Source organism: Peromyscus maniculatus, chromosome 6, assembly GCF_049852395.1.
Source record: "Peromyscus maniculatus bairdii isolate BWxNUB_F1_BW_parent chromosome 6, HU_Pman_BW_mat_3.1, whole genome shotgun sequence".
NCBI lineage: Eukaryota > Metazoa > Chordata > Mammalia > Rodentia > Cricetidae > Peromyscus > Peromyscus maniculatus.
The window spans coordinates 22,106,703-22,129,166 of NC_134857.1; the positions used below are offsets into that span (position 1 = coordinate 22,106,703).

The 22,464-nt window shown below is 37.5% G+C and overlaps 1 protein-coding gene across 3 annotated transcripts; it reads right to left on the reverse strand.

Annotated features, from left to right (window-relative positions):
* Nucleotides 1-1,890: 1,890 nt before the first annotated feature.
* LOC143273826 (uncharacterized) lies at nt 1,891-20,685 on the reverse strand. 3 transcript variants are annotated; one of them, XM_076574003.1, is made up of 9 exons: nt 20,260-20,685; nt 18,789-18,817; nt 18,639-18,699; nt 16,931-17,013; nt 13,921-14,638; nt 9,212-9,317; nt 8,600-8,679; nt 3,427-3,525; nt 1,891-2,394 (listed from the first exon to the last, which is right to left on the reverse strand). In XM_076574003.1, the coding sequence occupies exons 5-8, from the start codon at nt 14,110-14,112 to the stop codon at nt 3,451-3,453; spliced, it is 453 nt and encodes a 150-aa protein (XP_076430118.1). In that variant the 5' UTR covers nt 14,113-14,638; nt 16,931-17,013; nt 18,639-18,699; nt 18,789-18,817; nt 20,260-20,685; the 3' UTR covers nt 1,891-2,394; nt 3,427-3,450. The 3 variants fall into 3 exon arrangements, with proteins under 3 accessions (XP_076430118.1, XP_076430119.1, XP_076430117.1); XM_076574004.1 differs by lacking the exons at nt 16,931-17,013; nt 18,639-18,699; nt 18,789-18,817; nt 20,260-20,685 and having other exon boundaries at nt 1,891-2,448; nt 13,921-15,274; XM_076574002.1 differs by lacking the exons at nt 16,931-17,013; nt 18,639-18,699; nt 18,789-18,817; nt 20,260-20,685 and having other exon boundaries at nt 13,921-14,939.
* Nucleotides 20,686-22,464: the final 1,779 nt, after the last annotated feature.

Consider the following 22,464-nt stretch of genomic DNA (forward strand, 5'->3'; position numbering starts at 1 on the left):
AACTTCCCACTGCCTGCAAGATATAGGATTCTCAGCTACTGCTCCAGCACCATGTCTCCCTGCATGCTGCCATGCTCCCTGCCATGATGATAATGGAGTGAACTTCTGAAAGTGTAAGTGAGCTCCTTCAATTAAATGTTGTCCTTATAAGAGTTGCTATGGTCATGTTGTCTCTTTACAGCAATGGAAACCTTAACTAAGGCAGGTATGCATGAGGGTGAGGTCTAAAGCGCCATGGACATGCTAGGATGCTGGAGATGCCAGGAATGTGGGATGTATGTAAGAACTCTTGCATTTAAAAAATGGAATGAACCTGAGAGAGTCCAGATAGACTGAAGGAGTTAAGGCTGAAAAGGGTCTGCCTATGTCCTTTGGAGTTCATTTCTTGTAATCATATTCCCCACTTTCTTGTCCTGGAGCTGCAAGCTTTGGTATTTTTCTCACGTATTTGGTCTAGCTCTTTTTAAGATTTTTGTGTACCATTACCTACACTGTCCTTTTAGAATGCTGGCCTTTAAGGAATGCCCTGTACAGTAGATCGCTAGAGCCACCCCTTTGAGGGATTATCCTCAATTTTTAGTTTCAGAAGTGCTCAGCTTATAGGTCAACCAGAACCAGAACATCTGCCGCCTCATAGTCCAGCCACCTTCCACTGATTTCCTACACCATGCCTTCTTCATTCACATGGACTTAAACTCTCTAAAGTGATGTGCCAAAACCATGCTTTGTTTGTCAAATGGTGTTTGTCACACGACTTAAAGAACTAATACAGTATCATGGAACAGACAACATTTCATCATAAATTTCCTTTTCTACTCCTGTCTTTTTCACCAATGAAAGAATAAATTCTACTGAGCAAATGTTGTTCAAAATGAATTCCCATCAGGGCTTGGTTCTGAGCTTAAAGTATCTTAAAAACAAATATTGACATATCACATATATTTTTTTCACATATAAGGCTGTTTTTGAAACAGAAAATGCCTGCATTTATATTTATATCAGACTATATATAATGATGTAGAAAAGTGTTCCAAATGCAGCACTTTAACTAAAGCAGTGCTTCATTCTTGATGGACAGGGAAGGAGCTTGGCCCTGTCTCAACTTGGCATATCATGCTTTGTTGACTCCCATGGGAGGCCTTACCCTTTCTGAGGAGTGGGTTGGGGAATAGAAATGAGGTTGGGGAGGGAATAGGATGAGAGAGGAAGGGGTGTGTGGGAACTGTGATTGGTATGTAAAATAAACAAAAAATTTAATGAAAAAAAAAGGAAAAAACAAGGTAACAAGAGAGGGACCAATATTTGCTGATTGCCTTGCATGGGGCACTCATTCAGTCAACAGAAAAGGCTTCAGTAGGTTTTATTTTACCCTGAATCACTGGAATAGCAGTAAGAAAGATATTGCAAAAGCAGTCAGGATAGCTACTATACATAAGAGGAAGAAGTGCCAGAAAGGGTGTGAGAAATTGTAACCTTTGTGCATTGCTGATAGGGACAGAGAGTGATGCAGGCAGGAACTGGCGGGGCATACAGTATGGTGCCTCCTCACAAAGCTAAATGGGGAATTACCATATGATTTTTTCATACACATTTATATTTACTTCACATCTATATTTATTCCCCAAAGAATTTTATGTCAGGCCTCAGATACTCATGTACCTCTGAGAAAACACACCTCCTCATTACTCATTGTAATTGAAAGCCACCAAAAAGAAATCAATTCATGGGTAAATGAATAAACAATGGATAAACTAAGAAAACTAAAGCAGTGCTCATTTACATAAAGAAGGTATGGATGAACCATTAATGACCATCATCAAATACTGTATAGCTGCATTAGTAACTAGAAGAGCTAAAGGGAAATGTAGCAATCAAATGGACTCAAACAACTTTGAATGGATAATTAAATTATTTTTATTTAATTATTATTAATTATTCAATAACTTTGTACATTCAAAAATGATATCTTCTAAAAATATATTACAAAGCACATAAACATATATACATATAAATATATATACATATATACATATATACACATATACAAGAACTATTTACATCAAGGGAAGGAAGGTAAATATAAAATAAACACTGAAGATAGTATAATATATTAACATAATATAACATAATCTAATAAAACAAGATAAACATATGGAAATAAAAACTGAAGATAATATAATAGTGTAATATACTACAATATAATGAAACAAAATAAACAGGTGAAAATAACACTGAAGATTATGTAATATAATACTATAATATTCTAAAACATAAAATAAAAATGTGCTTTTTCTTGAAGCAATTATTGGAGAAGGGTCAGATTGTTTTCCTGAGTTGTTTTATTGTAGATGGTCAGAGAAGTTGTCAGCCAATTGTCGTAGACTTGTCCAAGTTCTAGGATGAGAATAATTCAATTTAAATGCACAGTGCTCTCTTCTGTTTTATAAACTGTATGGTGAAAAGAGCTAGTTAGAGCACTCATAAAATGCATTTCTAGAACATGTGTGCCAATGGAGACGTTTTTGTAAAATTTACCTTTCATCCATCATGAATATTCCCTTTAATACTTCACTTTCATGACAGACCTATATGCACCATGACATTTGTAAACCTTAATGCTAACACCTAACCTTAAATCTACTCTAACTATATAACAGGAAGCCTAATCATAAAATTCAACCTAGCCTTAAACTCTAAATTGGATCCTAACTCAGTATGTAATAACAGTGAGGAAAACATGGAAGATGGTTAGGAATACCTTTTCTTCTTATGAATGAAACCTTTGTGTTAGAAATTGATTTATGTTCCTATTACATATTCAACACTATGCTATTCCTTTTCTAAAGAATTTATTCTCTCTCCCACCACCAGACACACTGCTCCATTTTCCTCCTTTATGCCCAGTATTTGAAACTGTTCATATTCTTTAGCTCCCAGCTTTCTCTCTTCAGCTTTGTTTCCTAGTATTCTTGAACCTTTGAAATGTGACCAAAACATATATACACATACATTCTAGATATCTATCAATCGCTTATCTATCTATCTATCTATCTATCTATCTATCTATCTATCTATCTATCTATCTATCTATCTATCTATCATCTATCCATCCATATCTATCTATCTATCTATCTATCTATCTATCTATCTATCTATCTATCTATCTATCTATCTAATCTATCTAAATAACTATGTGTGTGTGTGTGTGTGTGTGTGTGTGTGTGTGTGTGTGTGTGTGTGACTGATGACAATCTTGATTTAGCCAGTTGTTGACTCATGAGACAATCATTCCATTGACAGTTAACTCTTTTTATCCCCTGTGCTGCACTGAAATACTTATATTCCTGAGCTGGAAAACTGAGTATGTATTTTAGATAAACATTCTTTCTAATACTAATACATTTTAAAACAAAATATAACTCTTACCATCACTTTTTTATGTTTTCTCTTCTATTTCTTGTGGTGGCGAGAAGAGCTTCGTTTTTTGGTGAAACATGCACAAAAACATGCTCTTATAGTATCAATCTGAAAGAGATTATGTAAAATAAGGAATTTTTAAACTGAAAATTAAAACAATGTCACGAAAGATTTGAACCATCCATTCAACTAAAAAAGGCAACTATGGCTGATTGCATATTTTACATATATTCACAATTTTAGAATAAGTTACAATAGTATGAGAATTAAGTACTAGGACTCCTTCAAAAAGGGAGGGACTCTGAGTTCTAGGCTTAGGCTACCTCTGATATTCCAGAAACTCCAGAACCAGATGAAAGATTCTGACTTCCCTTTAGGGCCACATATGATACCCATGAACTTTGTCTTGGGGCCTGACTTGCATGATATCCTACAACAACATAAAGCCCAGGGATTTTTCTCCAGGATCCCAGGCAGTATGACTTCCTACACAAGTGAGGAGCCCTGCCTTCTGGAGGTTAGGCCTACTGATGAACTAGGCAAACTCCATGACCAGTTGAGAGGCTCTCACTGCTTTGATTCAACCTATGTATTTTGCTTGGGACCATTCCCACAGGTGGCTAGGTTTCACCTGCCAGGCACCACGTGTACTGACACAGGAACCCCGCTCTAGGCTTAGACAGAGGCTGACTCACAGATGAAGGATAGGACTAAAGCTGTGGCCCTCAATATCAATGGCACAGAGGAAAAACTGCATATCAACCTTACCAAAATTTAGTCTCTCCTGGTGGTTTTAAAAGCCTCCATTGAAACATAAGGTGTCTTGAAAAAAGGAAAGGAATACGAAAAATCCAACTAACAAGCGAAAACATCTTCTGAAAAATTATTGATCACTTAATAGAGAGTTATAAAAGAGAACGATGTGGATGAAATTCAGGAGAAATAATTCAAGAGAATGATTTTAACAATGTCCAAGCAATTCTGAGATAATAAAAATCTGGGCTGAAACTAATAAAATAGAAATGACAATGTTTCCATAGAGCTCACTCTGGCAATATGAGTGAGGGTGAACTGGATCTGAGAACCTAAGAGAAGGAGAATTGGCCTTCTTTGCTCTGGTCTGTATTGGGTGAGCTAGCCTAGGCAGTGTTGGAGAACACATGTGGGTAGTGATAATAATGAAAAGCTAGCAAGCTGGCCAACCCAGCTAAAACCCAGGCCCAGAACCGGGGTTTTGAGTTGGTTCCCACCAAACCCACCAAATCTATGTACTGTTGGAGAATGTGAAGGGGACAAACCTACAGATTCAAAACAGCAGGACCTCCAAGACACAGGACAACAACAGGATATCCAAGAGGAGCACCAGGGAGAGACCATTATTGGTGGTGAAACAGAAACCAGAGGATTTGAAGCAGACCAATTACTCATGGTAATTAACACTTGCAAGTTAAGGTGAACAGATTAAGAGGTAAATTGTGTATCTTAGCAGGCCACACTACTGCTTCTATACAAGGTTCTTTTTGTTTTGTTTTGTTTTTCAACTTCCAATGAAATTCAGAAATCACAAACATATTTAAAAATCTCCAGTGCATGTAATTCTAAAATCTAAAAGAAATGGATGTATTTCTAGATTCATTGTATGTAATGAAATTAAGTCAAGAGGAAGGAGATGATTATATACATATATATATATATATAGAGAGAGAGAGAGAGAGAGAGAGAGAGATTGAAGAAGTAACAAAATATTTTTCAACTAAAAACAGACCAGGAAAAGATGGATTATTTGCAGAATTTTACAGAATACCAAAGAAAAATGAATATCATTGCTACTCAGAAGGATTTCTGCTAAATCCTTTTTATGATGCCAGTAATAACTTGATACCCAAACTAAAGAAAGACTCACATGAAGAGAATTAAAACCACAGACTGATTTTCATGATGAGAACAGATACAAAACTTCTAAATGTGAGATTGACAAGCTGGGGTTTGAGAGATGACCCAGCATTGACAAGCACTGCCTATTCTTCCAGAGGACCCGCTTTCAATTCCCAGCATCCATATCATATCTCACAGCTATCAGTAACTCCAGTTCCAGGGAATTGGATGTTCTTTTCTGGCCTATGAATATACCAAGCACATATGGCATGGAGAAGAATAATGTAGACAAATAACCATATATATAAAATTAAAAATGGCAATGGCAAAGAGAATTTAAGACCATAACAAAAAGATTATCCATGATGGCCCTTTTGGTTTCATCCAAGAATGCAGGGTAAGACAAATGTATGTAAATCAATAAATACAACATATCAAATAAATAGAATGAAGAAATTCACATGATTATGCCAATATATGCATAAACCACCACTAAAACAATTGAATATTTGGAACTTAATGATAAAAGTCAAGGAGAGGCTAGGTATGGGTAGAGAACATATCACAATTATACAAGTGAAAAACAACAAGCCTACAATCTACATCTTCTAAAATGGAGAGAAAATATTAATCTAACCATTATGATGGGGAAAAAGGCAATCATTGTTCACTGTCTCTATACTTTTTCAATAAAGAACTGAAGTTCTAGATAGACCCAATAAGGTAAGAAGGATATTAAAGCATTCAAAGTGTAAGAGAACTCAGAATGCCCCTACTTAAAGATGGTAGGATTTTATCAGCTGTAAAAGGGGTTGAGGCTCCACAAAAAGTCTTACAGCTGATAAACACTATAACAAATTAGCATTTCACAAATTTAACACCTAAATCAATGATGGCAAACTGAATAAAAAATCAACAAAAGAATCCCACTCATGTGCCCTAGGATATAGAATCAATCTTGATAGCCATCAGCAGATGAATGGATAAGGAAAATGTGGTATATACACACAATGGAATATTACTCAATAAAGAAAAAAATGAAATAGTAAAAATTGCAAGTAAATTAATAGAACTAGAAGAGTTTTACTCAATGAGGCCAGCTAGGATTAGAAAAGCAAATGTGATATGCTGTCCTCGTGTGTAGATATTAGACTTTCGTGTGTTCAAATAGGATTACATAAGGAAGCCTAGAAATTAGACATGGTCTATTGTAGATGGACCCATTGAAAGGGAGATAGTAAAATATATGTAAAATTAAATCAGAGGAGGAGAATATTGGATGTTGACAGTTTCAATCATGGAAGGACTGGAGGATAAAGGACAAAAGGATGAGTGCCGAACAAAAATGAAGGTCTATGAAAAAAGCCTTATAGGAACTATGATGTTGCAAATTAAGGAAAATACATTTTGAACGGAGGTAGAACACAGGTGACAAGAAATAACACTGGATCAATAAGTACTCTGGGCTAAGGTTTAAGTGGCAATGAAGGCGGAAGAATAAGTCAGAGCAGGGACTAAGGTGTAACTGAAGCTAAACTAAGGCCGTATGAAGGCTTGTAGAAGTGACTCGTTTGTAAAATAGTTTAAAAGACATACTAAAAAGAGTTTGTTCAGAGGTACCTGGAATGTGTTGACTTCCCTCATAAGACATGAGATTTATATTGAAACTCCAAAACAAAGGACAAGATACCTCCTTATGAGTTATTGGTCAATTAGGCCTCCATGTCACCCCAAATAACACAGTCTATTTCTACACATTCTGCTTGTTTGTCATAACTAAATGGTAAGACTCTCTTGTTGAAGATACCACACAGTCTGGTTATGTAGGGCATTTAGAATCCAATCTCTAGCAGACAAGGAATTTCTGCCTTTCATCACAATAAAAGTTGTAGTTCCAGCCACTGGTCATGAAATACATGAAGAGTCTATCCAGTCTTGGACCTTTCCTATGACAACAGTGACCAGCCAGGTAAGCTGTCCACAATGATTGTGTGGTAGTTATGTAAATAACCAACCTTGTTAGGAATGGATGGGAGAGCTGCTCCAAGCAATGGATTAAATGTCTGATGCTGTAAACCTTGTCAAAAGCTTATGTTTGGAATAGTCATAAGCTAGTGCAACTAGTGCTATTATTATTTGTGTTTATACCCATAGGTTTGTTCTGCCCTCATTGTTGGTCATATGATTTTTTTTTCAGGGAGTAATGGTTAATATAGAGACTCATAACTAGTTAACATGATAAGGATAAGCCAGGGTGAAGGTTCATCTGCAGATGGGTCATTTGTATTGACCTCCCACTACTGAAAGCTCAAGAAACAATGAGGAAGAATGGTCTGAAAACAATGTAGGAGTTTGAACCTGGAGAGAAGTACATTGAAATGTTCTTTTGGGGACAAGGAATAACGGGTACACAGATCAACTCAGAACAGCTGTGTCTTACACTAGACTTGCACAAGCTCAAGCAAATCAAGATGCCAGCATGAGTGAGGAAGCATCTCTCAAGGCCCCAGGACTAGATGAGGAGCAATTGGCCATGGCTGGTTGTGAAAGGAGGATCCTAATTTATCTGTGGGCTGTGGCTTAGGACAGATTGCCTCATGTCCCAGAAGGTGTCTTCACACACATTCACAGATGGTCAGCCGCACTTGGACTCACTGGGCTATTGATAATAGTTTAAGAGCCAGGTAGTGGTGGCATATACCTTTAATCCCAGCACTCGGGAGGCAGATGCAGGAGGATCTCTGTGAGTTCAAGGCAAGCCTGGTCTACAGCGTGAGTTCCAGGAAAGGCACAAAGATACACAGAGAAACACTGTCTCAGAAAACAAAACAAAAACAAAAAAATAATTTTAAGAGACATTAAGCAAAGAATAAATAGAAGAAGAAGAAGGAGGAGGAGGAGGAGGAGGAGGAGGAGGAGGAGGAGGAGGAGAAGGAGAAGGAGAAGGAGAAGAAGGAGAAGATGGAGAAGAAGCAGCAGAAGCAGCAGAAGCAGCAGAAGCAGAAGCAGAAGAAGAAGAAGAAGAAGAAGAAGAAGAAGAAGAAGAAGAAGAAGAAGAAGAAGAAGAAGAAGAAGAAGAAGAAGAAGAAGAAGGAAGAAGAAGAAGAAGGATGAGTTCCACCAGCACAAGGTGGAGGAAGTCAGTGGTGAATGCAGTTTTCAAAGAATAAATAATAAGAATATTTAAAAAACATTTACATTTTATGTATTAATTCTAGAAGACATACTAAATTTAACCTTATTTGGCCTATGAACATTACTGTGGAAATAGCATAAATGTGCAATGTAAACTGAAGTATTTACTTACAAATGACTGCTTAGTTTTTCTAGCACTGGGCTGCCTCTGCTCTTCTTCTGAGGCATGCGCTTGGTCTTCCATGACAGATGCTGTTAAGAAGTGCACACATCTCACTAAGCAAAGTACAATGAACATTGAGGGGAAAAGCTGTCCATTGCTATAATGAAGACACACTAGGGATGGGAAAATATTTATTTTCATTTTCCCAAGCTATAGTTTGACTTAAGTATAAACTGCAGTGGAAATATTTAACTTATCTTCTCTGCTTAATAAAGGATCTCTCTCAAAAACAGGTGTTTGGTGTGTCTTTTTTCTCTAAACAGAGGTTTGGGAAGCAGCCCCCACTGTATGGGAGTTCCCTTCACTTACATATTCAGATTGATCTCATATATTTCTGAAGATAAAGCAAAAGAAAATGGACACCTGAGAGGTGGGAGCAAGGACTCTGTCTTTGACAAACAAAATCTTATCTGTTGCTCAGATTTGATAATGTGTGTATTATTACCGTTCTACTAATCCTTTGGCTTCCTATATATGTAGTTGTCTGTCTATAACAGACAGTGTTCTGTTCTATACACAATCATTCTATAGAACAAGTATATTTTAAAATGTACTACTTACTTTTCTCCTGATGCATTATTACATTTTTTTCTGCAACATTGTCCATATTGGATGAGTCAGGAGCTTCTGTGGAAGACTCCTGTGGTCCATTAGGGTCAGACACACTCTATCAAAAGGAGTATTGGTAATATATTTTAGAAAGGTCTTATTTGATTTCTAAGAACATACTTGAATTCCTAATTTCATGACAAGTGTACTTGAAATTCTATGTAGTATATATTTAAGACAAAGTCATTTTAATAGCAAATCTATTATTCACAGTAAAGTTTAAATCTATCCTTCATTTTTCATGGCACTTCACTATGTAAGAGGTACAAAGGAAAAAGGAAACACATTCAGAGGATATGACCTGATGCACAAAATTAACAAAAATAAAAGCAACTACTTTTATATAAGAACTGTTAATACTATTTATATTCCCAAAATAATTTGGAGGATATTTATAAAATAAAGAAGTGCCTACCCTATTACCAGGAAAATTTCTTTAAACAGTGTGGTACTTTGAATGCAATTGGGCCCCATAAGCTTATAGGAAGTGTCACCATCAGAAGGTTTGGCCTTGTTGGCAGCGGTGTGACCTTGTTGGGGGAAGTTTGTCTGTCTGGGGGCCATTAGAGGTCTCCTGTGCTCAAGTTACACCCAGACTAAACACAGGTTCTTGTGGTGGTAATCTAATTATACTGAAATGTGATTTTGATTGTATGTTAATAAATAAAGTTGCCCGCGGGTCAGAGCTATTAGAGTCATAGCAAGAGTGTGGCGGTGGTGGCACACGCCTTTAATCCCAGAAAGCCAGCCTTTAATCCCAGGGAGTGGTGGTAGAAAGCAAAAAGATATATAAGGCGTGAGGACCAGAAACTAGAAGCATTTGGCTGGTTAAGCTTTCAGGCTTTGGAGCAACACAGTTCAGCTGAGAGCTATTGGGATGAGGACACAGAAGCTTCCAGTCTGAGGAAACAGGACCAGCTGAGGAACTGGTGAGGTGAGATAGCTGTGGCTTGTTCTGTCTCTTTAAATAGACTAACAGACAGGAAATAGAGCCCTGATTCGGGAAGCTGGGACACCGCAGGCGGAAGGGTGAGATTTCAGCTCTGAGCTCTGACCTCTCGGCTTTCTCTTTTGCATTGTTTCTGTGTTTCTTATTTAATAAGACGGTTGGTTACATCTATAGGTTCTTTTACTGCTTGCTGATCAAGATGTAGAGCTCTCAGCTCCTTATCCAGGACCATGTCTGCCTGCGTGCTGCCATGTCCTGCTATGATGATAGTGGACAAAGCCTGTGAAACAGGAATCCTTCCCAATGAAATGTTTCCCTAATAAAAGTAGCTATGGTCATGGATTCTCTTCCCAGCAATAGAAACCATAACTAATACAAACAGTATTGTTTTCTATTCTCCTATTTGTCTCCTTTAATTTTGTTCTCTTGCTTTATTGCTCCAGCTAATAGATTGAGCACAACATTGAAAAGGATTCAAGATGATAAGACAAATTTGTCTCTTATGACCTCATGGGACTCATGTTTTCATCCACTGGGGATGATGTTGGCTCTGAGTTTCTCATTACATAATTTTTATTGCATTGAGGTATGCTCCTTCTTGTCTTACACTCTCTGGATTGTTATCATGATGGTATATTGGATTTTGGCAAGTGCCTTATCTACATGTATTGAGAAGATTAGGTGACTTTTTGTCTAAGTCTGTTTCTGTGCTTTGTTAAATCTGTTGACTTGTGTATTTCAAACCATCTCTGCTTCTCTGAGATAAAAACAACTTGGTCATTGAACATTTGAACAATTGAACATTTAGAACTTAGTGATAAAATTCAAGGAGAGTCTAGGTATTTGTAGAGAATATGCCACAATTATACAAGTGATAAATAACAAGCCTACAATCTACATCTTCTAAAATGGAGAAAAAATATTAATCTAACCATTATGATGGGAAAAAAGGCAATCACTGTTCACTGTCTCTATACTTTTTCAATAAAGAACTGAAGTTCTAGATAGACCCAATAAGGTAAGAAGGATATTAAAGCATTCAAAGTGTAAGAGAACTCAGAATGCCCCTACTTAAAGATGGTAGGATTTTATCAGCTGTAAAAGGGGTTGAGGCTCCACAAAAAGTCTTACAGCTGATAAACACTATAACAAATTAGCATTTCACAAATTTGACACCTAAATCAATGATGGCAAACTGAATAAAAAATCAACAAAAGAATCCCACTCATGTGCCCTAGGATATAGAATCAATCTTGATAGCCATCAGCAGATGAATGGATAAGGAAAATGTGGTATATACACACAATGGAATATTACTCAATAAAGAAAAAAATGAAATAGTAAAAATTGCAAGTAAATTAATAGAACTAGAAGAGTTTTACTCAATGAGGCCAGCTAGGATTAGAAAAGCAAATATGATATGCTGTCCTCATGTGTAGATATTAGACTTTCGTGTGTTCAAATAGGATTACATAAGGAAGCCTAGAAATTAGACATGGTCTATTGTAGATGGACCCATTGAAAGGGAGATAGTAAAATATATGTAAAATTAAATCAGAGAAGGAGAATACTGGATGTTGACAGTTTCAATCATGGAAGGACTGGAGGATAAAGGACAAAAGGATGAGTGCCGAACAAAAATGAAGGTCTATGAAAAAAGCCTTATAGGAACTATGATGTTGCAAATTAAGGAAAATACATTTTGAACTCAGGTAGAACACAGGTGACAAGAAATAACACTGGATCAATAAGTACTCTGGGCTAAGGTTTAAGTGGCAATGAAGGCGGAAGAATAAGTCAGAGCAGGGACTAAGGTGTAACTGAACCGTATGAAGGCTTGTAGAAGTGACTCGTTTGTAAAAAAGTTTAAAAGACATACTAAAAAGAGTTTGTTCAGAGGTACCTGGAATGTGTTGACTTCCCTCATAAGACATGAGATTTATATTGAAACTCCAAAACAAAGGACAAGATACCTCCTTATGAGTTATTGGTCAATTAGGCCTCCATGTCACCCCAAATAACACAGTCTATTTCTACACATTCTGCTTGTTTGTCATAACTAAATGGTAAGACTCTCTTGTTGAAGATACCACACAGTCTGGTTATGTAGGGCATTTAGAATCCAATCTCTAGCAGACAAGGAATTTCTGCCTTTCATCACAATAAAAGTTGTAGTTCCAGCCACTGGTCATGAAATACATGAAGAGTCTATCCAGTCTTGGACCTTTCCTATGACAACAGTGACCAGCCAGGTAAGCTGTCCACAATGATTGTGTGGTAGTTATGTAAATAACCAACCTTGTTAGGAATGGATGGGAGAGCTGCTCCAAGCAATGGATTAAATGTCTGATGCTGTAAACCTTGTCAAAAGCTTATGTTTGGAATAGTCATAAGTTAGTGCAACTAGTGCTATTATTATTTGTGTTTATACCCATAGGTTTGTTCTGCCCTCATTGTTGGTCATATGATTTTTTTTTCAGGGAGTAATGGTTAATATAGAGACTCATAACTAGTTAACATGATAAGGATAAGCCAGGGTGAAGGTTCATCTGCAGATGGGTCATTTGTATTGACCTCCCACTACTGAAAGCTCAAGAAACAATGAGGAAGAATGGTCTGAAAACAATGTAGGAGTTTGAACCTGGAGAGAAGTACATTGAAATGTTCTTTTGGGGACAAGGAATAACGGGTACACAGATCAACTCAGAACAGCTGTGTCTTACACTAGACTTGCACAAGCTCAAGCAAATCAAGATGCCAGCATGAGTGAGGAAGCATCTCTCAAGGCCCCAGGACTAGATGAGGAGCAATTGGCCATGGCTGGTTGTGAAAGGAGGATCCTAATTTATCTGTGGGCTGTGGCTTAGGACAGATTGCCTCATGTCCCAGAAGGTGTCTTCACACACATTCACAGATGGTCAGCCGCACTTGGACTCACTGGGCTATTGATAATAGTTTAAGAGCCAGGTAGTGGTGGCATATACCTTTAATCCCAGCACTCGGGAGGCAGATGCAGGAGGATCTCTGTGAGTTCAAGGCAAGCCTGGTCTACAGCGTGAGTTCCAGGAAAGGCACAAAGATACACAGAGAAACACTGTCTCAGAAAACAAAACAAAAACAAAAAAAATAATTTTAAGAGACATTAAGCAAAGAATAAATAGAAGAAGAAGAAGGAGGAGGAGGAGGAGGAGGAGGAGGAGGAGGAGGAGGAGGAGGAGAAGGAGAAGGAGAAGGAGAAGAAGGAGAAGAAGGAGAAGAAGGAGAAGATGGAGAAGAAGGAGAAGAAGGAGAAGGAGAAGAAGAAGCAGAAGAAGAAGAAGCAGAAGAAGAAGAAGCAGAAGAAGAAGCAGAAGAAGAAGAAGCAGAAGAAGAAGCAGAAGAAGAAGAAGCAGAAGAAGCAGAAGCAGAAGAAGAAGCAGAAGAAGAAGAAGAAGAAGAAGAAGAAGAAGAAGAAGAAGAAGAAGAAGAAGAAGAAGAAGAAGAAGAAGAAGAAGAAGGAAGAAGAAGAAGAAGGATGAGTTCCACCAGCACAAGGTGGAGGAAGTCAGTGTTGAATGCAGTTTTCAAAGAATAAATAATAAGAATATTTAAAAAACATTTACATTTTATGTATTAATTCTAGAAGACATACTAAATTTAACCTTATTTGGCCTATGGAACATTACTGTGGAAATAGCATAAATGTGCAATGTAAACTGAAGTATTTACTTACAAATGACTGCTTAGTTTTTCTAGCACTGGGCTGCCTCTGCTCTTCTTCTGAGGCATGCGCTTGGTCTTCCATGACAGATGCTGTTAAGAAGTGCACACATCTCACTAAGCAAAGTACAATGAACATTGAGGGGAAAAGCTGTCCATTGCTATAATGAAGACACACTAGGGATGGGAAAATATTTATTTTCATTTTCCCAAGCAATAGTTTGACTTAAGTATAAACTGCAGTGGAAATATTTAACTTATCTTCTCTGCTTAATAAAGGATCTCTCTCAAAAACAGGTGTTTGGTGTGTCTTTTTTCTCTAAACAGAGGTTTGGGAAGCAGCCCCCACTGTATGGGAGTTCCCTTCACTTACATATTCAGATTGATCTCATATATTTCTGAAGATAAAGCAAAAGAAAATGGACACCTGAGAGGTGGGAGCAAGGACTCTGTCTTTGACAAACAAAATCTTATCTGTTGCTCAGATTTGATAATGTGTGTATTATTACCGTTCTACTAATCCTTTGGCTTCCTATATATGTAGTTGTCTGTCTATAACAGACAGTGTTCTGTTCTATACACAATCATTCTATAGAACAAGTATATTTTAAAATGTACTACTTACTTTTCTCCTGATGCATTATTACATTTTTTTCTGCAACATTGTCCATATTGGATGAGTCAGGAGCTTCTGTGGAAGACTCCTGTGGTCCATTAGGGTCAGACACACTCTATCAAAAGGAGTATTGGTAATATATTTTAGAAAGGTCTTATTTGATTTCTAAGAACATACTTGAATTCCTAATTTCATGACAAGTGTACTTGAAATTCTATGTAGTATATATTTAAGACAAAGTCATTTTAATAGCAAATCTATTATTCACAGTAAAGTTTAAATCTATCCTTCATTTTTCATGGCACTTCACTATGTAAGAGGTACAAAGGAAAAAGGAAACACATTCAGAGGATATGACCTGATGCACAAAATTAACAAAAATAAAAGCAACTACTTTTATATAAGAACTGTTAATACTATTTATATTCCCAAAATAATTTGGAGGATATTTATAAAATAAAGAAGTGCCTACCCTATTACCAGGAAAATTTCTTTAAACAGTGTGGTACTTTGAATGCAATTGGGCCCCATAAGCTTATAGGAAGTGTCACCATCAGAAGGTTTGGCCTTGTTGGCAGCGGTGTGACCTTGTTGGGGGAAGTTTGTCTGTCTGGGGGCCATTAGAGGTCTCCTGTGCTCAAGTTACACCCAGACTAAACACAGGTTCTTGTGGTGGTAATCTAATTATACTGAAATGTGATTTTGATTGTATGTTAATAAATAAAGTTGCCCGCGGGTCAGAGCTATTAGAGCCATAGCAAGAGTGTGGCGATGGTGGCACACGCCTTTAATCCCAGAAAGCCAGCCTTTAATCCCAGGGAGTGGTGGTAGAAAGCAAAAAGATACATAAGGCGTGAGGACCAGAAACTAGAAGCATTTGGCTGGTTAAGCTTTCAGGCTTTGGAGCAACACAGTTCAGCTGAGAGCTATTGGGATGAGGACACAGAAGCTTCCAGTCTGAGGAAACAGGACCAGCTGAGGAATTGGTGAGGTGAGATAGCTGTGGCTTGTTCTGTCTCTTTAAATAGACTAACAGACAGGAAATAGAGCCCTGATTCGGGAAGCTGGGACACCGCAGGCGGAAGGGTGAGATTTCAGCTCTGAGCTCTGACCTCTCGGCTTTCTCTTTTGCATTGTTTCTGTGTTTCTTATTTAATAAGACGGTTGGTTACATCTATAGGTTCTTTTACTGCTTGCTGATCAAGATGTAGAGCTCTCAGCTCCTTATCCAGGACCATGTCTGCCTGCATGCTGCCATGTCCTGCTATGATGATAGTGGACAAAGCCTGTGAAACAGGAATCCATCCCAATGAAATGTTTCCCTAATAAAAGTAGCTATGGTCATGGATTCTCTTCCCAGCAATAGAAACCATAACTAATACAAACAGTATTGTTTTCTATTCTCCTATTTGTCTCCTTTAATTTTGTTCTCTTGCTTTATTGCTCCAGCTAATAGATTGAGCACAACATTGAAAAGGATTCAAGATGATAGGACAAATTTGTCTCTTATGACCTCATGGGACTCATGTTTTCATCCACTGGGGATGATGTTGGCTCTGAGTTTCTCATTACATAATTTTTATTGCATTGAGGTATGCTCCTTCTTGTCTTACACTCTCTGGATTGTTATCATGATGGTATATTGGATTTTGGCAAGTGCCTTATCTACATGTATTGAGAAGATTAGGTGACTTTTTGTCTAAGTCTGTTTCTATGCTTTGTTAAATCTGTTGACTTGTGTATTTCAAACCATCTCTGCTTCTCTGAGATAAAAACAACTTGTTCATTGAACATTTGAACAATTGAATATTTAGAACTTAGTGATAAAATTCAAGGAGAGTCTAGGTATTTGTAGAGAATATGCCACAATTATACAAGTGATAAATAACAAGCCTACAATCTACATCTTCTAAAATGGAGAAAAAATATTAATCTAACCATTATGGTGGGAAAAAAGGCAATCATTGTTCACTGTCTCTATACTTTTTCAGTAAAGAACTGAAGTTCTAGATAGACCCAATAAGGTAAGAAGGATATTAAAGCATTCAAAGTGTAAGAGAACTCAGAATGCCCCTACTTAAAGATGGTAGGATTTTATCAGCTGTAAAAGGGTTGAGGATCCACAAAAACTGATCCATGATATTCACATTGAGTCTTATCTTTACCCAGGTGTGCAAATACATTAAAAATAGAGCAATTACAATTTTCAGAAATTTACTTACTATACATCAATGGAAATATTTAGCAATGTCATGGGATTCTAAGAATACTAAATGCTTTCAATTTATTATTCAATAATTAATTTTTTGATTGAATAATGTGGTTTAAAATATAGCATGTGAGCCTATGGCAAAGTCATTGAAGCAAACAATAGGAAATGAGAAATTTAAATTTAAATTTTACGTACAAATTCTTGATTTTCTGCACTCTTAACAAAACTTCTCTTATTTTCCACCTTAGATTCTGTTATTTCTTCTGAAGAAATTATATCTTTTACATAAAAAATATGAACAACAATTAGGCAAAATAATACTCTATAAAAATGGAAATAATGTAAAGTTAGGGTTTTACATTTTATATGTTATTTCAATTAACCACATGGTATAGGTATATATTTACATCCTCAAGAAAACTTGTAATTGTAGACAAATCAACACTTGGACATATACTACATATTGGCCAGTTTTGAGTCATACATGCTTTATATGATTTGTCAGGAAACTCATAAATATATGCTTACACCCACATCTGCAGAAACTGTGGGAAAAGAACACTTTCACCCTGTAAACTATCCTTGCCTTGCAAGAGTAACTTTAAATAACTCACTGTTAACTTCCCCCAAATGATACTTGGTTTACCACACATTTTTCTGTGAATAGGATAACATGCTTTTGCTCTGCTCTGACAAATTGATTTTTTTTTTGTTGTTGTTGTTGTTTTTTGAGACAGGGATTCTCTGTATAGCTTTGGAGCCTTTCCTGGAACTCACTCTGTAGACCAGGCTTATGTCGAACTCACAGAGATCCATCTGCCTCTGCCTCCCAAGTGCTGGAATTAAAGGCACTACCGCCTGACAAATTGCTCCTTTTTGACTCACTTTATCACATGGAGTCATTCTGTACATCTTTTTTCCCCCAGGAAAAATGGGTATTGCTGTGGCTACCCTAGCTTAAGATAATGCTTAAACTCTTCTTTGTGACTTCAACTGGAACCCACTTTTTTACAGTTATATCTTTTTCTCCTTGACATGTAGGACCTATATTAAAGGTTATTCTAAGCTCCAAAGATCTCTTTGCTTTTGTTTCCTTTTTTCTTTTAATTACTTTGTGTGATTCTGATAGGTTTTGACTTTAAGTTTTGAAAGTAAGTAAGTCATTGTAGACATGGTTTCTTTACTGATACAATGCCTGTTGTGACACAGAGAGATGAGTTTCAGACAACAGAGTACAGAAAAATAAAAAGGTGTAAAAGCATACAACATGTGCATATAAGTAATGAGATTTTCAGTGACTGAACTGTCATATGCAAGTGTATCCTAATTTATTGAAATAGATTGTAGATACGATTTTAAAATGCCATTCCTTTTCCTTGTAAATAAATTACAATGCTCTGCAGATGGAGGAAGGCAGTGCACTATGATTTATAAACAACACAAAAATTGATTTTCTTTTCTGAAAATGTGGTATATTGCTGTTTGTCCAGCCCAGAACAGAATCTCTGAGCTCAACATGTCTCTGCCCTGACCTTTCAGAGACCTTTACTATAGGTGTGCATTTTGAGACCTAGGTGTCCAGAAATGATGTTCAAACATTGGGGAAGTCACATTGGTCTCATAGTTGACTTACAGAAGTCAATAATAAACAGGGCGTTTGCACACTGGAAAGGTTAAGGTGAGTGAACCTGAGTATTAAACATTGAAGCTGTGCTTACGTTTACTAATAATTCATATTGTCCTTGTGAATGTTTTGAAGCATGCCTGCCACTAGTGAGATGGAATTGCTTATGTCAAACCCTGTCATCACCATCATCAAGATATAATGGGCATCAGGAAATCTGTGTGCATTTGAAATGTAATAAAATAAACTGAGCAGAAGAATGTGACATACAAAATTTACCTGGTTGAGATTGGTGTGGTAGAGACTCAGGTTTGGAGATTGGATGTGAATAATCCCTCAGCTGAATGGATTTTCAAATGAGATATTTAATTAATGTTTTGGAATTCAATAAACATTAATCATTTAATATAAACATTAAAAGTCATTTACCTCTGGGTGAGGACATTTTTCAGCCCACACTAAAAAAGAAAGGATAAATTTATCAATCTCCTACACAATGGGAACTGCAAAAGTAATTTTATGTAGGCTTTGGATGGCAGTGAGTTCTTATTCCCTTCTTCCTAAATAAACACCTATTAGTTTACTGGTTAGGGCAACAGCTGACAGAAATAACTGAAATGTTCTAAAAGCAATCTTAGAGTCAATGTAATCCTCATCAAAACTACAACATGACTAGTCAGAGAAATTGAAAAAAATAACCACACCACCATGAAAAAGCCTTTTAGCTCCACATAGAAATAAACACAAACGAACAAAGAAAAAACCCTGGAGAGAGGTAAAACAAACCCCAGTACAAAAAGAGTTGGAGAAACCACCACCCCAGATTTCATGATTTTTACAGGTCTAGAGTACTAAAAACATCATGGTTTTTAGCATCACAGTACACGTGTTGATCAATGAAATCAAATTGAACACCAAACATAAGTCCACACTCCTATGGACACTTTTACTTTTGATAAAGAAACTAGAAATACACACTGGAAAAAAAACAACTTCAATACATGGTGCTCACCAAACTTTATGGCTTCAAGAAGAATGCACAGAGAATTATATTTCTAACCCTGAATAAAACTCAACTTCAAGTGGATCAAGGATCTCAAAATGAGACCAGAGACCCTGAATAAGACAGAAGACAAAGTGTGTAATAGGCTTGACCTTACTGGTACAGGAAAAAAACTTTCTGAATAGGACACCTGTAGCACAGGCACTAAGATCCACATTTAATAAATGGGAACACATGAAGCTAAAAGCTTCTTTATGGCAAGATATGTATATCAGTGTTGGGCTTTTAAATAATCACTCCACCATATGATAGTGTTATTGAAATAAATTATAGATATGAATTCTAAATATATTTCCTATTTCTTGTTACTAAGTTACAGTAGTGTACTACAGATGAAGGTAAGATATACATTATAAGTTCTAGAACAAAACAAAACTTGATTTTCTTTTCTGAAGATGTGGTATATTGCTGGCTGTCCAGTCCAGAACAGAATCTCTGAGGTAACATATGTTTTTGCTTTGTCCTTTCTGGTAGCTTTGAGTATGACAGGTTTTCATTCTGAGACCCAGGTATCAAGAAATCATAGTCAAACATTGGAGAAATCTCATTAGTCTCACGATTGACTTCTATAAGTAACTAATAAACAGAGAGTTTGCACACTGGAAAGGATAAGGCCTTAGATCATAAGTATTAAACATTAAAGTTGAGCTTATTTTGCAAATGTTTTATATTTCCAATGTAATATATTTTCCAGCATGTATGCCACTATCAGATGGCACTGCGTATGTCAAATTCTATCATCACCATCATCAAGATATAATTGGCATCGGGAAGACTGTGTGCTTTTGAAATTTATTGAAATACCTTGATCAGGAGAATGTGACTTACGAAATTTACCTGCTTGAGATTGCTGTGTTTCAGACTTGGGTTTGGAAATTCGATGAGAATAATCCCTCTGCTGAATGGATTTTGAAATGAGATATTTAATCAATATTTTGGACTTCAATCAAGATGTAATTATTCAATATTAATATTAAAAAACATTTACCTCTGGGTGTGGACATTTTTCAGCCCAAACTGAAAGAGAAAGAATGTAGAGTCATTCTCATGCACAATGAGATCACCAAAACTACCTTTATGTAGGCTTCAGATGGCAGTGAGATTTCATTCCCTTCTTTCATAATAAACTCCTATTATTTTACTGCTTAGGACAAAAACTGACACAAATATACTGAAACTTAGCAAAGCAACTTAAAGATTCAGTGCAAGAGCCATCAAAATTCCAATATAATTTGTCAGAAAAATTGAAAAAAAAACAAAACAAAACAAAAAACCAACCACAACAGCATCAAAACACCTTTCAGGTTCATGTGTAAATTCAAAAATAAAAATAAAAAGAATAAAAATAAAACAAACAAAAGAATGGACAGACTCCACCAGCTCAGATTGGACCAAGAGGTGAGTCACTGTTCTCCTAGGCACAGTTACAGGCCAGCAGGCAATACTCCTGCAGGCAGGTCTGATTACCACCACCCCATCAGATCCTTTAATCACAAGTCCTACTACTCTGGCCCTCTAAATCTACCCACTGCACCAAGACTGCAGCTGCCCCGTGAGACACAGACTCTGCTAGGTCCAATTGAACCAAGAGGTGAGTCACCATTCTTCCAGCAGGTCACCCCAGCCTCCAGGCCTTAGGCCCAGGGGCACAACCCATGCCCCCATTCCCTCTCCATTGCAGCCCCAATTGCAGACCAGTTCGAGAGTTTCCTGCAGGCAACTGACAACCTGACAACCTCCACTTCACATATGACCCTGTTATCTACAAGTCCCACTTGCTCCCCCAAATCCACCCATCCCCCAAGACCATAGCTGTTCCCTGAGACACAGACTTAGCTGGCTCCCCCTGGACCAAGAGGTGACTCACCATATTCCCAGCTGGTCACCCTGCTTCAGAGGCACAACCCAAGCCCCCTTCCCCCACCCATTGCAGCCCCAGCTGCCAGCCAGCAGGCAGGACTCCTGTGGTGAGGTAACCCAGGCTCAGAAAGACAAACATGATATTTAATCACTCATCAGTGGATACCAGATGTAAAGAGAAAAATAATCAGACTACAACCCACAGCTCCAAAGAAGCTAGGAAACAAGGAGCCTAAGAGGGACACATGGATTGCCATGGGAAGGAGAAACAGAGGAGATCTCCATGAGTAGTGGGGATGGGGGGCAATAAAGGGCATGGGATGGAGGATGAGAATATGAGGAGATAATAGGATGGTTGAGCTGGGGGAGGGACAGAGTGGGAGAGCAATGAAAGAGATATCTTGTTAGAGGGAGACGTTATGAGGTAAGGGAGAAACCTGTTGCTAGGGAAATTTCCAGGAATCCACAAGGATGACCCCAGATTAGAAGACTGGCAATAGTGAAGAGGGTGCCTGAACTGGCCTACCCTGGTATTCAGATTGGTGAATTCCCTAACTGTCATCATAGAGCCTTCATCCAGTAACTGATGGAAGCAGATGCAGAGATCCACAACCAAGCACCAGGCTGAGCTTGGGGAGTCCAGTTGAAGAGAGGGAAGGGGATTATATGAGCAAGGGGGCAGGGTCAAGATTATGATAGGGAAATCTACAGAGACAACTAATCCATGTTTGTAGGAACTCAGGAACTTTAGACCAACAGCTGTGGAACCAGCATGGGACTGGACTAGGCCCTCTGCATATGGGAGACAGTTGTGTAGCTTGGTCTGTTTGAAGGCCCCCCAGTAGTGGGATCGGGATCTATACCTGGTGCATGTGCTGGCAATCTGGAGCCCATTACCTATAGTGGGATGCCTTGCTCAGCCTTGCTGCAGTGTGGAGGTGCTTGATCCTGCCTAACTGAATGTACCAGGATTTACTGACTCCCCATAGGAGACCTAACACTTTTGGAGGAGAGGTTGGGGGTATGCTGGAGGGGAGTGGGAAGAGGGATGAGAGGGGGATTTGTGCTTGGTATGTAAAATAAAATTTTAAATAAAAAGAACAAAATAATGAAAGACTTAACATTGAATAGAGATAAAAGGATACTTAATATGAAAAGAGGATGGAGAAATCACTATCTTAG